This window comes from Melanostigma gelatinosum, assembly GCF_949748355.1.
Source record: "Melanostigma gelatinosum genome assembly, chromosome: 11".
Taxonomy (NCBI): Eukaryota; Metazoa; Chordata; class Actinopteri; order Perciformes; family Zoarcidae; genus Melanostigma; species Melanostigma gelatinosum.
The window spans coordinates 233,406-247,836 of NC_136644.1; the positions used below are offsets into that span (position 1 = coordinate 233,406).

The window sequence follows — 14,431 nt, forward strand, 5'->3', positions numbered from 1 at the left end:
AAATGAAAGCCCAACGGCATTTTGTAACGTTGGATTACAGCTAAGAAATTAAATTGTTTTTTTGCTACCAAATCCACCTTAGACTAAACATAAATGATGTGATGGTTAACGGTGGTTATTTTAAGTTTCAGATAAGTGCGCATCGCATGGGTCGGAATCTAGCTTTATCTAACTAGCATTCACAACTAGTGCAGCAAGCTAGTTAAGCTAATGTTGACATTACAAGCAAGTCTACAGTTTGATTAACTTCGGGTTTGGTGTGGTGGAAGTAACCACACGGTCATCGTGGACCAACCAACATACGCGTACGGCTTGTTAACCGTTACCTGGACTGAAAACCGAGTTAAAGACGGAACTTAAAGAGACCGACGTTAGCTGAGCCCGACCACTGCAGACTTTGCCAGTCGGAAGTTGCTGCTTTTCAGTGCACTGAAATTAAAGGACTGTTGTCACACATCATTGGCACAATGACCGACACAATAGTCACGTTTCAGTCCCAGCTTTCTGGTGTCATGGAGACTGTTTTCAAAGCTGCCATGTATGAGATCACGCGGCTGGTGGAGGACAGCTTTGTGGAAGAGGTAACGAGGTGCAGGGAGCAGGTCGAGTCCCTGAAGAGGCGACTGAAGTGGTCGGAGAGTCGCCGTAAAGACAGGAGGGGAAGAGTCGGGGTGTCCGGTGAAGACAATCTGTGCGCGACAGGTGAGTCTGCTGTTACTAATAGATACTCAGCCACTATTAACCACCAACATTGATTTTATCACATGGGGACTAAACTTGATTACATACATGAGCTCTTGTGGAGTTGAATTCTTTTTAAAATGATAGCTGATGAAGTGATCATACATGTAATAGAAAGTAGACTTTTATAAAATGAATAGATATTAGATGAAATCGACAAATGCTCATCAATCAATATTTTTTAACGAACAATTAATCAGAAACTATGTGAGAGGGTTGCTGTTTCGTGACAAACCCACAGATCCGTCACCACTCAACTCTTCAAGTCTCCTCAGATTTTTGTTTCTTTCGACACATCTGTTTTATTCACACTGCTCATTCTGATCAACTGGGCCTCCAGTAGCAGCAGACACGGGTTCTGTAAATCAATCATGCTGCATTAAACCGGCCACTTGAGGGCAGAGACAAACAGCTGTAAACACAACATTGACATATTATCATATTAAAAATATGATTTCCCCATCTTCCGCTGCAGAGAGAAGTCTGAAACAGGAGAGTCTGTTGCCAGAAGAGATCAATAGCTCCCAAAGCACTGAAGGAGGGACACCTAGTCATGAAGAGACGAGACCAGAGGCCCACAGTGCAATGGCGGCACCACAGGTAGAGGGCAGCTTGTTGCACTCTTTTAGCTTCAACAAATTGCATTGAAATGCTCAAAATGTGTTTTTGTTTAAAGGTTTGTAAGCACAGTCAATGGAAATGTTATTGTTGTACATTTCTCAGGAGTTATGGAATTATAGTTTAAAACCTCTGTTATATTTTTCAATATTTCCTTTTTTTATGTAACTTAAATGCTGGAGAGTTCAATTTGACCTGCCTGTTAAACTGCTGCCACGCTTCTGGTTTCTCTGAAGGGGAGCAGAGTTCAAACCTGTTGTCTACATGTCGTCTTTGTACTTGTCTGCCAGTCTCCCGGTGTACCGGGTGAAAAGCTGAACAGGCTGCTGAAGGAGGAAGCCCTTCAGATCACACCGGAAACAAAAGAGTCCCAAGAGAGATGGGGAGTCCATGTGGATGGTTGGTGTCTTTATACATGCACACATTCAGCAAAGCTATTTTTAAGCATATTAATATCATATTCATTTTCAATCACATAACATGAGTATGTAGTCATTTCTACAGCACTGGTTTAAAGGACAATTGTAGACCAGATGACGGAATTCCTAAACACTTGCTCCAAAGTCATTATTTTCAGTGTTCATGTGGTGATTGTGTGATTGTAGTCTCTGTACCCAGAACTGTTAGAACATGTTTTTCTCCTCATTGATCAGAAACAGAGGCATCAGGTCTGCCGGGGCCCAGTAAACGTTTCAGTGACCAGAAGATCCCAAAGAGTCACCTGAGCTGGGGAGCTGGCTATGACCAGAGGCCAGAACCAGGCCAAGATGGACACTCAGGTGACCCATCTCAACCACTTTTCCAGAGCAGGTATGCTATGGAAGAATTAGGTGGCTTTGGCAAGACTGGCTATGGAGACTCCAATATGATAGACATGGGTAACTTGGATGGGTTACAAGGATCACCATCCCAACTGGGTGAGGATCTGAGCTACATGGGGCACTATGAGGGAGATGTGGAAGCACCAGAAGGAGCCGAGCATCAAGACTACCAAACAGCTGCTGCACGAAATAGAGGGGGCACGGTCGGTTCACCTGCCGGCTCTCCCAGAAGGACAAACGTTCATGTAAGTGGAGAGCTAAGCTGTTTATTGATCAATGAAGAAGGTTATCTACAGGACCCGAGTATTTTGTACCCTGAACATGTGTCGAGTGATCCAGGCGGCAGGTTGAACTTCAGGGGCCAAGGCATTCGCACGGACACATCTTTAGACAGCACAGAGGACATGTATAGACCGTCAGATGCATACAGTGACACCTTCAACCTGGGAGAGAGGCTGCAGCATCAGGCCGGAGGAAGAGGAGGAAGGAGACAGACCTGTGACCAGTGCTCCATGTCTTTCCCTGACTCAGCCTCACTAAAGGCCCACAGGCAGACGCATAAAGGCACCGGACAAGTGCCACCGTATTCCTGCACCCAATGCACAAAGACCTTCACTCAAGCCTGTAACCTCAAAGTCCACCAGAGGATCCATTCGGGGCAGGGACTCCACCTCTGCAGCCATTGTGGGAAAGGTTTCCCTTCTTTCTCTGACCTAAAGACACACAAGTGTGGCCAAACAGGTGACAAACCTTACTGCTGCACTGTATGCGGGAACAAGTTCAGTCGCCTCTGGAACCTGAAGTTGCACCGGAGAATTCACACACAGGAAAAACCTCATCGGTGCACCATGTGTGATAAGAGCTTCACCCGGGCAGACATATTGAAGGTTCACCATCGTACCCACACGGGGGAAAGACCCTATTGCTGCACTGTCTGTGGCCTCAGCTTCAAACGCCTGGATCACCTGAAGTCACATCAACGCAAACACATCACGGATCTATGAAGCGAGCCACCTTCTGTGGAGAGAGCGTCAGAAATATTCTGTTTTGGATTTAAAGATGAACGTTTTAAATCGTGATCCTTCAATGTTTATTTTTTCTTCTCTTCAATTCCAAGCCCTTTGTTTTTTTATTTTAAAAAACAAAAACCTTTTGTTTCCATGAAAAATGTAAGACAAAGATGAAATACGTCTTTATTTGTACACATTTATTGCAGCATATTTTGGTTCAGTAAAGTGAAAAAAGGCAGAGTAACATTGTCCTCGTGATTACGTTTCAAAATAAAATTTTAAAGAAAGTATGTCTGTTAATGTTTTCTTTAAGATGAAATAGTTTTGAACGGAGCAGAGCGGTGCGTAGGACTTAGTGGCCTCTAGTGGTGAGTTTGCAGGTTGAAGGTGAACACGCCTCCCTAACGTGGCGCCTGAACGGCTCTCCATGGAGCCAGCGTTTGCTTTGTCCGTGCTGCTGTAGAAACATGGCGGACTCCAGAGAAGAGAAGCCGCTCCTTACATCGATGTGAATGACTCATTCTAAGCTCACGCAAACCATTCTTCATTTTAGGGGATTATAAACGAATGAATTTTAGTCGTATTATAGTCCATGTCTGCCAATTCATCTTTCTAAATCATACACACTGTTCCTTTCATCAATGAACTCACTTGAATGCATGTGATTTTGTCTTGAAACAAACTTTGATTTGACATGCAACTCACTTTCGTGGTGATTTTTGTCATAGACCCTGTTACTGCAGATGAGTGTGTTAGTTGAGACACATCAGTGTAGCATAATCAAGAGTTTGGAAGATCAGGGAAATCTTAGTAAATATGAGTGACACTTCAGTGGTTTCTCTTATTCAGTAGAGGGTTAATCAGAAACCCCGTTTTGCTAGAAGACTGGACGGTGGTTGAGTCGACAGAATGCAGTTTAGATGGTCGTCAAATATCGAGCAGGTGTCAGAGAGGTATCTTCATATCTGCCCTCATCTCAGAAAACCACGAAACATAAAAGTGGTTGTGGATGTTTAAAGACATTCATCAGAGCGACTTGTGTGTGTTGCCTCATCCAGAAGCGTCTGGATTTGAACCTCTATCAGCGCGCAGTTGCATGTTCCTCCCGTGGTTGTCTGTGTGTTTAATTTTTACAAATATGTCAAATGTATTTTCTTATTTGTGTTATGGCCTCATAACGAGTTGGTCCCGTCACTGTGTTGTGACTTCATACTAAATGTCTTCCAAAATAGTTTGCGTGTGTCTAAACATAACTTTTGATATTTGGCCAAGAACATGAAATAAAAAGTAATACAAATCGGTCTCAGGCTTCTGCCTAAATGTAATAAATGTTAAGATAAATGAGTCTGATTATCGGCTTGTTTCACAGCCATTTTGACGCAACAGGGACATAATTAATGTCAATGACTACACCTGGTTACCCTGCAACTACATGTCAAAATGCCTGCTGGGAAAAGTACAACGTGAACATTTCCACATAACCTAATATCAAAATGTAGAGGCCCAGTTTTTGATGTGGAAGTATGAAATACATATAGTATGAAAACCCTTCATGGAAATGAATGAAATAATCTTTGATCTCCATTTCAATCATAGGCATGATACATCTTACATTTGGTTAAACATTTGTCATGTCACTTTTGTTTTGCCTCCTTTCGATGAAGCATTTGAAGAGAGCCTGTGAGGTAAATAAGACGCATTCCTCTTAAACAATGAGTTTAAAACGGCCTGCTCGGTGCAGCCTGTGGGTTTCACTTCATTAAAACGCGTTTTGTCATTCACAGACTTCAGGTACAAAGTATGGCAACAACATTGGGACCAGGAGACGAGACCGACATTCAATTCAGAGTAAAGTGAGCAGTGTGAGATACAGGAGAGGAAACGGGAGAGAAGAGATGAAGAATAGGACAACTACACATGATAGGGAAGCATCCAAGCGGTCTCTGTGAGACTACAGCATGTTATCACCTCCTGTATCAGACACAGCTCAGACAGGAGGGGCATGCTGGGAGAAATGCAAAGACTAGGGACGAGAGGAAGAGAGCTGAATAATATAATAGAGTGGGGCTCTAGTCATCTGGGAAGAAGGTGCTTTACAAACGTTCTGCCAGCAATGGGTCTGATGGGAAAGTTTAGCAGTTGGGAACATAGGAACTGACTGAAACCAGAAGATGGCAGCAATGCAACAAAAAGGATGCAAGCTGTCGTTAAACACCACAGAAGAAGAAAACCGATGGAAAGAGCTGTTCTGGAAAGGTTGGTATTTGAAATGGAACACCTCAAGGTAGTATAGTCAGTGTTGGGAACTAAAGGAGCGTGTTTGGGTTATCAGCATTTAAGAAACTGAATTCTTGACATCAATAGAATTATTAATGTATGTAACAATTATTAATGATTATTAATAACAACGGGGCACCACCCTGCGAACACGGACCAATAACCAAACGATAAAACTAAGTCTCATAATTAGTAGTCACTCATAATGTCAATAGTCTGCGTATGACTATACATTCAGTGACAGTGAAGGTTTTAAGTTCGAGCACAGGCTACTACATACAGGTTCATCAAATACATATGCACAAGTAATCACAGACGACTGCTCCTTAAAGTATAACAGAGTTTATTAAATCAAAATAATAAATGATCAAATCAATTAATATTGCAACCAACAAACGTTATCATACAATTTTATATGCCTAAACTAAAGAATGAATAAAATGGATGAGGGTGTATGTCTGTGTGTATGTCTGTGTGTGTGTGTGTGTATGTGTGTGTGTGGGTCTGTGGGTGAAAAGGAAGGAGAGTCTTACAGCTATTGCTAAAGACTACAAAGATGGCGGCGTCGAGTGACACGGGCCAAAAGGGGAGGGGCCTTAAGATACTACAGCTAAACTACCACCAGATGGCAGAGTCGAGTGACTCGGGCAAAATAGCGGTGAGACTGCTATACGTAATCACGTGTGCCGATGCACACATGTGTTGTGAGGCGATCGTTTGAACGGGGTTTCCCCAGGGGCAGAGACAAGAAAGAGAGCAAAGGTGGGGGTCATGAATCAAACTTCTGCGTGCGGTCCGCGTTGGAGTGAGAATGGGGATCGCTGGCCGTATCGTACACAACGTGCCGTTGTCGGTAGAACTGCCAGCAGTTATGTACGATAGCCGAGATTCCACACTTCACTCACAGAGCTGATTTAATGAAGAGAGAATACTACACGAAGTGTAATAAAACAAATGAAAATAAAACATATAAAATCCCAAGCAAACAGTCATAGCAGTTCATACACAATGCAACGGAACTTCTCTGCTCCGTAATGATTGCGCAATATCTCAATATCACGTGACAGTAATTTAAACACACAAAAACACGGGAATATCAACATATGAATGAATGACCTGAATTAAATTTACGTTAATTTAAGCTAAGCTATGCCCAGATACCAAGAATCTTACTTGTCGATGCTTGTTGCAACGTTGAAGTGTGTTCGTGGCAAAGTGGTCAGTTTTTCCTTGTCGGGAAGGGGGGCAGGGGGAGCTTGCTTGCAACGCGGCTTTGCCGGCGCTGTGTTGTCGTGGCGTGAGCTCGCTCTGGAGCGAAACGCAGACGTGATCTATCCTCGCTGCAGCGAGGGTGATCTAACTTCGGCTGACGGCGTGGTCCGTGCGTCTTACCGGGAATCGTCGTGAAGGAGGGAGGCTTGGTCGTCTTTCCTTCGCCGGAATGTGTGCACCAAAAGAAAAGCAAAAAGCGGAGAACGGATCGCTGAAGCGGATTCGTTATCGCGGGCTGAGTGGGCCTTTACTCAGCGTGGAACACGGCTGTTTCGTCCAGCGAAATGGCTTGTGACCTGACAGGGTTTGAGGCGGGGTGAAGGGCCGTTGCTTCCTCGTGGCCAGCGTCGCGCTGGCGGGGAAAGCTGGATCGTCTGTGGCCTGGACGGGGGTCCGGGCGAAGAGAGCGTTGTGTGCTCCCTGTCTCAACCGAGGTCGAAGGGAAAAAGCATTGAGGTGTGTACTGCAGGCGGTTTTGTAGAACAGTGGTTGAACCACAGGGGTCCTGGGGTCTCTTGGCTCTCGGCCAATGAGATTGCAGCGGTGCATTCAGGTGATCATGGTTTTTTTGGGGGGGGAATTTACACCCTAGTGTGAAATTCCTTTGCTCTCATCAAACTACAAATCAGGATGAAGCCTTTGCTTGAAAAAGTGAAGGCCTGATTCTCTTTGTCCACAGGGGGCAGATAGAACTGCTTTGAAAGCCATACAGTGGATTCATTAGATCTACATTAGATTATGGGTGAGTGGTGTATGGATCCGCAGCAAGCACATCTCTTAAAGAACTGGATATTATTCAATATCAGGCAAAGAGAATATGCAGCGGTGCCTTTAAAACAACCCCAGCGGCTGCATTACAGGTGGAAATGGGTGAAATGCCGCTTGAACTACGAAGAACCCAGTTAGCACTGAGCTATTGGGCAAATCTACAGGGACACAGCGAAGAACATCCAACACGGGGAACATTAGAACTCTGCTGGGAAAATAGAAGAAGAGACAAGAAGCTTTGGTGGACAGCAGCACAGAAAGCAACAGAACTTAACATGTAGTTCAATTAAACTTCAGTCCAACGGTCCCATTACCAACAACAGCACCGAGGATACTTCATGATGCAACAGCAGACTTTACGCTATTAAACAAGAACAACGGTCGAGCGGAACATTTAAACTGGCTGACAATACAGGCTCATATCCACAGTTACAGTTATATCCAGGTGTTCACAGATGCATCAAAGAAGTTAGGAAACAAGGTTGGAGTGGCATTTATTGTTCCAGAATTTAATATTAAAATAGGTAAAATGATCACTGAGGGCCTGTAAGTGTACACAGGGAATAATGTAATATTAATAATAATGTCAGCACTACAGTGGATAGAGGACACAAGACCATTGAGGGCAATCATTTGTTCAGACTCAAGCTCATCATTAGCAGCTTACAGAACAGCTATTCAGACAGTAGACCAGACATCCTTATAGAAATACAACAAACATGACACAGAATTCAAATGATGGGTGTGACAGTCATATTCCTACTATGGGTACCAGCACATGTCGGGGTCATAGGAAATGAGATGGCAGATCAAGCAAAAGAGGCCACAAAAAATAGCTGCACTAATGTTGCAGTCAGCTTCAGTAAATCAGAAGCAAAAAGTATGATTGAACAGGTTCAGAGGAAAGTGGGAGATGTGCAGGAAGGAAGAGGAGAGTAAACGGTGATATCAAGGCTGAGATTTGGGCACACTGGCCTAAACGGTGTGCTTAAAAAAATAGGTCAACATGAAACAGGGAAATGTGACTATTGTGAGCAAGAGGAAACAATAGAACATGTTATTGTACAATGTCAGAAATATGAGCAGGACAGAGGGCAGCTGATTGGAGATCTCGGCAAGATGAAGGTACGGCTGGATATTTAGCAAAATAACTCAATAAGTGAGTGTTAAAGTATTATTTCAATATCTTAGATGAATTCATATTATTAATAAAATATGAGCTCGTTGTTTTGTTTTGTTTCTTTTTTCTTTTCCTTTTGAATTTAATTTTGTATAAAAGTAGCCTGTTAGACGTCCTGATCCACACTCCAGACCAGCTGGTGGCGGTAATGCACCAATTCATTGTTTGCCAACCGCCAATAAACCTCAAACAAGAAGAAGAAGAAGAAGAGGACGCCAGACTTCAGGTAAGGCCACCGTACTGCGTCGTGTCGACGTCACGAGCAAAAACAAGGAGGACCACAAGCGATTGTTGGAAAGCTTAATGGACATGCGTTTAGCTCAGCAGCTGTCACTCGCGGAATCCATAAACACAAGTGTGAACAGATCAACACGCGAGGCTCCACGATGGTTTCCATAACTTGTTGTTGTGTAATGTCTCGGTTTTTTAACGTGTTTGCGCCGTTAACGTTGGATAGCATACGGATGCTACCGTTAAGCTAAGGAGCCGCATTAGCTCGCTAGGGGAACATCTGAATTCACAGGAAGGCGATTCGTATCTGTAGATAGCTCGCTGGGCATCGCGAGTCCAGCCTTTTAACGTGTACAACTGAATGAATATCTGTTTGTTGTTCATCGGCGGTGCCTGGAATACGCACCAAGACGTGGCTGTAAAGCGATGGTGCTAACGTTACGTTACAGCGTAAACAACGTGTGGTAGCGTTTTATTAGATAGGGATCTACTTTTCCTCACAAACACGCGGAATTCCGTTATAAGACACGAGACCCTGACAGTCGATCATGTCGGACCTGGACACCCTCATTGTAACGTTCCAGACCCAGCTGTCGGATGTCATGGAGACCGTAGTAAAGACGGCCATGTACGAGGTCACCAGGCTGGTCGAGGACGGCTTCTTGGAGGAGATGCAGCGCAGGAACCAGGAGGTGGAGTCCCTGAGGCTGCAGCTGCGATGGGCTGAGACCAAGTTAAGTGACCAAGGAGGGAAAGAGGGAAGGAGAGCTGGGAGGTGTGTCGACTGCTCAAAGGATGACGTGGAACTGTCCAGTGATACTGAAGAAGAAAGGCCCACAGGACAGCGAGATGGTAAGAACACCCAGAAAGATATGCGCGAGCGCGCACACACACCGCGGTATGTTGTTTTAGTGCCTCTGTTTTCCAGACTTGTTTGGCGGCTGTGATGTGAAAGAAGAAGGTGACTCTGTTGAAAGGTGGTCAACCCGCTGCACACAGGAAGTCATTCCAGAAGATGGTCCTCCGCCCACGTCCAGTCCTGCCAGGAAGTCACTGGTGCGTTCACAGGACTCGTTCATTGCAGAATAAGTCGGTGATGCTTGATCAGTATGGTTCCTGGAGTCGTACCAACAACTGAAACCATGTCTGATATGTTCTCTGTGCTGTTCAGACGACAGAAGGTGATGATGTGTTGCCAGCGCTGGATGTGAAGGATGAAGATGCCGATAAGCCATCTTGTTTTTCTGTGCTTTGGAGCGGTCCTCTTGATGGTGAGTGTTGTCCATTGTTTTCTTTGCATATTACGTTTGAACTTTTTAATAAATAATAAACTTAATATCTTACACATTTAACTACTATCAGCACTACTACAACTACTACTACTATTAGAATGCATCATAATGGGACTTAGCATTGTGTAAAGTATTCGTGTTAAAATGATTGACCAAATAAGAAAATTAAAAGAATAATGATTAAGGAGGTGTTATTACAAATGAAATAAAATAGTATTTTGTTACTGCAGTGAAGCTCCATGACTGAAACTCGTACCACTAGACATAACTAGTGTGTCACACTTCATTTGAAATATTTACTGTTCAAAAAGAGCAGAATTGAGCCACATTTGGCATTTTTTTCAATGATGTCATTGGTGCAAAAGAAGAGTGGTGTGCGGTTCTTTCATTCACACAACTGTACAGCGGTTCCATCGTAGCTGATGGAGCTCAGCATGTGAAGAGCTGAACATTGTCTCATGTAGACAGTTTCTCCAACGTACCGTATGTCACACAAAGGTGTCTTCACTGAGAGCACCATTGTGTAAATATGAACATAATATATATATTATGTTCATATTTACACAATGGTGCTCTCAGTGAAGACACCCATCCTCTTACACATACTTACTTAAAGGCAGGGTGAAGTGGGAAACGCAAGTAATAATAATTATAAACACATTAAACATGTTCAAATGACGGATGACACAGAAGTCCTGCTGAGCACAACTTCTCCAAAACGATATTGAATCACGAGCACATGGCATCAATGCTTCTGCTTCTCAACCACGAGGTGCAGCACTACTAGTGGTCTGTTTGCAATCTGGCATACCGGGACGAATCCTGGGGGGCCGACGCCCCCCCGCTGGTAGACCCTCAAAGATTCCATCAAGTTGTTACCGGTCATGCGGTCCTTGCTGTGTGCCCGTCACTCTGCCTGCAGCATGCGTGTTCCAGTAGAACGTGTGCTTCCTCCAGAGGCTCCACTGTGGACGAGTCCTTCACTGCCGTTCATGGTTTTAGTTTCACAGCTCGTTTCAATATTACAATTTAATCAGTTTGGTCCGATAACATCTGAAGAGCCGTATGATTGTATTGTTTTATCCCCATGCAAGTAAACATGGGACTCAAGCTGCCGTTAGCCGGTTTGTGCGCATGCTCTGTCCATGAAGCATCCTGCAGCAGTGAGATGGGCCTTCAGGGGACAAGCCCCAGCGTTTCAGAGCAGCACTGCGTATTGTTGCTTCATTTTATTTATTTCATTTTGCAGCTGATTGAGCTCAACACCTTCGCTGTGGCAGCAACCAACCTGCAGTCTGGCAGACCAATTGATCAAACAATGCAGTTGAAGACATTAATGTAACTGATTTCATTCATTTTCTAGGTGAAGCAGAATCCCACAGCGCTGCTGAGAGGACAGAGGCAGAACCGAAGCAGCCTCAGGAGAACAGGGAGACGCCACTGAGGGACGTCATCAACCCGCAGATCTCTGCTGCATACGTCTTCCCTGGAGACCAGGAGGAAACGCACATGGCCACAGATCCGTCTTCAGTGATGGACAGTGGGTGGGCTGGCATGACTGTCACAACAGCTGGTTTACTGCAGAATCACAGACTTGCAACAGAACAGGACTGTGATCCAGTCAAAGCTGAAGGTCCTGTGGAGCAAACCCAACACGAGCTGTCCAGCTGTGTCACAGCACATGCTGATGTTCTGGTTCGCTCGGATAGAGATCCCATCTCGTCCTCAGCGTCCCCGAACTCAAGACTGCACAGCAGCGATGCGTTGGGTGTGACTATCAAGCAGGAGGTCGTAGTGGATTCGGATGGGTGTGTGGAGAGTGAGCCCAACAAAAAGAAGATGACTAAGTCTAGACTGGCATCTTTCTCATGCTCAGTGAAGCAGCACAGAGGCAGTTCAGAAGCACTTAAGCACAGAGCCGCTGTGCAGGAGGTTATGAAGCTACATTCCAAAGTGGGTCCAGGTTTCAGATTGCAAGCTGCTGTCCAGCACCTCCACCGACCGATGAAAAAGGCCCCTCACGCACACCCTCACGCTGCTCACGCCGCACTGTCTCCAGCTCACTCTCATGCTGCAAACCTAAACCCCCTCCACAGAGCTGCGTCTCCTCCTCCACTCTCAGGGCAGCGAGCTCACCTGGGCGACAAACAGGCCGCAGCACACAATCGAACTGGTGTCCCGTGGGTCAGCATCAAAACACACCCGTCTGCAAACTCCCTTTGCAGCAACCCCCTACCCCACCCGGACTCCCACCCTCACGCTGGCCCCAGGCACCTCCTGCGCTGCGGCCAGTGTGGGAAGTGCTTTCCCCACCCCAGCAACCTGAAGGCCCACCTGCAGACTCACACGGGCGAGCGGCCTTTCTGCTGCTCCCTCTGTGGCCGCAGCTTCACCAAGCTGAGCAACCTCAAGGCCCACCGACGGGTCCACACAGGAGAGAGACCGTACTGCTGCTTGGCCTGTGGCAAGCGCTTCACCCAGAAATGTAACCTGAAGCGCCACCAGAGAATCCACCTCGATGGATGACGGTGGACAGCCGGCGATACAAGGACGGTGTGGTTCCTTTAGATTCCGATGCTGCGGTGTTTCTGTTGCAATGTGTACGATGATCTCAGACCAGTGATTGCACCACAGCGGAGTCCTGTGCATTCCAGAGGCTTCATCTCGTGTCTTGTTGTGTTATGAGAGGCAGCGTGCGTCATGCAGAGATAGGTCAGTTGTCACTTGATTTATTCTGTGAATTCAACACATGATTCCGCTCATTGTGCCGTGTTTGTGAGCACAAGCACACTTCCTGTCAGGCCGTATTCACCAACCTGCTCTTCACTTTTACTCACGCTCACAAACATGAATGAAAGCTGTTCATTGAATTACTTCTGTCTTGAAAATACTGCTATGAAATAAAACAACTGCGCTGCAGAGGTCTCTACACTTAGAAGAGGTGAGCACACACTTAGACCCCCCCCCCCCCCCCACTGGCCCAGACCTACGATGAACACGTTAGTGGAACCGCAAGAGTTCACAAATGTGTCACTTTAGCCGAGTAAGGACATTACACCACTTCAGTTTGTTGTTTTCTTATTGTTTCAGGTAATAAGTTTAATATTATTATTGATCCCTCATGTGTTCACATGTTACCACTGAGTTAGGTTCACATGTGCTGTGCGTCGTGGATCAAAAAAGTTTTTCTTAAAATGATGAAAAATTCATATTTTTATTTATTTTCCAATCGCAACAGATATGATTATTTAATAGGCAAATCACATGACAACAAAGCATCATAAATAAAGGAAACATATTGACACTGATTGGCTCCTGCTCTTACACTTGACTTTCATAAATAATACATTTTATTTATAGAGCGCTCTTCAGAGTTCTCAAGTGGGAGAAAGTAGCTTGAAAATGTTTCTACTTCACACTCAAAGACCTGATTTGCTCATTAATTAGCTCTTCAGTGGTAAATACGAGCCGGTCATGTGACTCAACATTAAACCATTTTAAGAATAACGTTTTTTTTCCTCCAATTGAAAGTTATGTTCTTAAATCTTCAGTATGATTTGCTTCAGTTGCAGGTGAGTGAATTAATATTCTGACTGTTTCACAACAATAGTGTAGTACCTCCAGTGACCACGTGGTGTCAGCCTTTCACCTGACGGTGCAAATGGAAGGAGAGCAGACATTATCGGATGAAATCAGACCTTTTGTGTGGTTGCTGATGAATTATTAGGAATAGAGAATGTAATTCCAGAGCTTTTCTTTTAACCCAATAACGAAAAGTTCTCTCTGAAGAGCAATTGAGTAATGCCTATTTAGCTGAATGTGCGGTAAGAAGCAGACGGGCTGTGGCAGCTTGTAGGTTCTCAGTATAGATATAAACTCTCCTGTTAGCCAACATGCTTTTGTCTCTGTGTGTGAATCTGTGAGGTTTCTTCTGACGATGATTCATTTCTTTAAAAACACACACACAGTTGTTTTATCCGGATATACTTGGCATTTATTACAGCCATCACACAAGTGAACTGGGAACAGACCGCTGTGTGCTACAGAGATGTGCAAGGTTCTCCTCATATGGTGCACGTGAAAAACATCTCTCTGGTGTGATGCAACAGCACTCACAGATATAAGATATGCAGTTAAATAGAAATGTGGCGTAATAAATAAGACTCCCCTCCTTCCAGCAGAAATACAAATGATAACAGCGTAATCATCTCGGTATGGTCC

The 14,431-nt window shown here is 44.8% G+C and overlaps 1 protein-coding gene across 1 annotated transcript; it reads left to right on the top strand.

The window, feature by feature from the left end:
• Positions 1–44: 44 nt before the first annotated feature.
• LOC306784534 (uncharacterized protein) lies at positions 45–14,079 on the top strand. The gene is made up of 8 exons (XM_079278568.1): positions 45–702; positions 1,217–1,341; positions 1,650–1,758; positions 2,013–3,175; positions 9,461–9,770; positions 9,847–9,974; positions 10,090–10,189; positions 11,574–14,079. Exons 1-8 carry the CDS (start codon positions 468–470, stop codon positions 12,734–12,736), a joined length of 3,333 nt encoding a protein of 1,110 aa, XP_079134694.1. The 5' UTR covers positions 45–467; the 3' UTR covers positions 12,737–14,079.
• Positions 14,080–14,431: the final 352 nt, after the last annotated feature.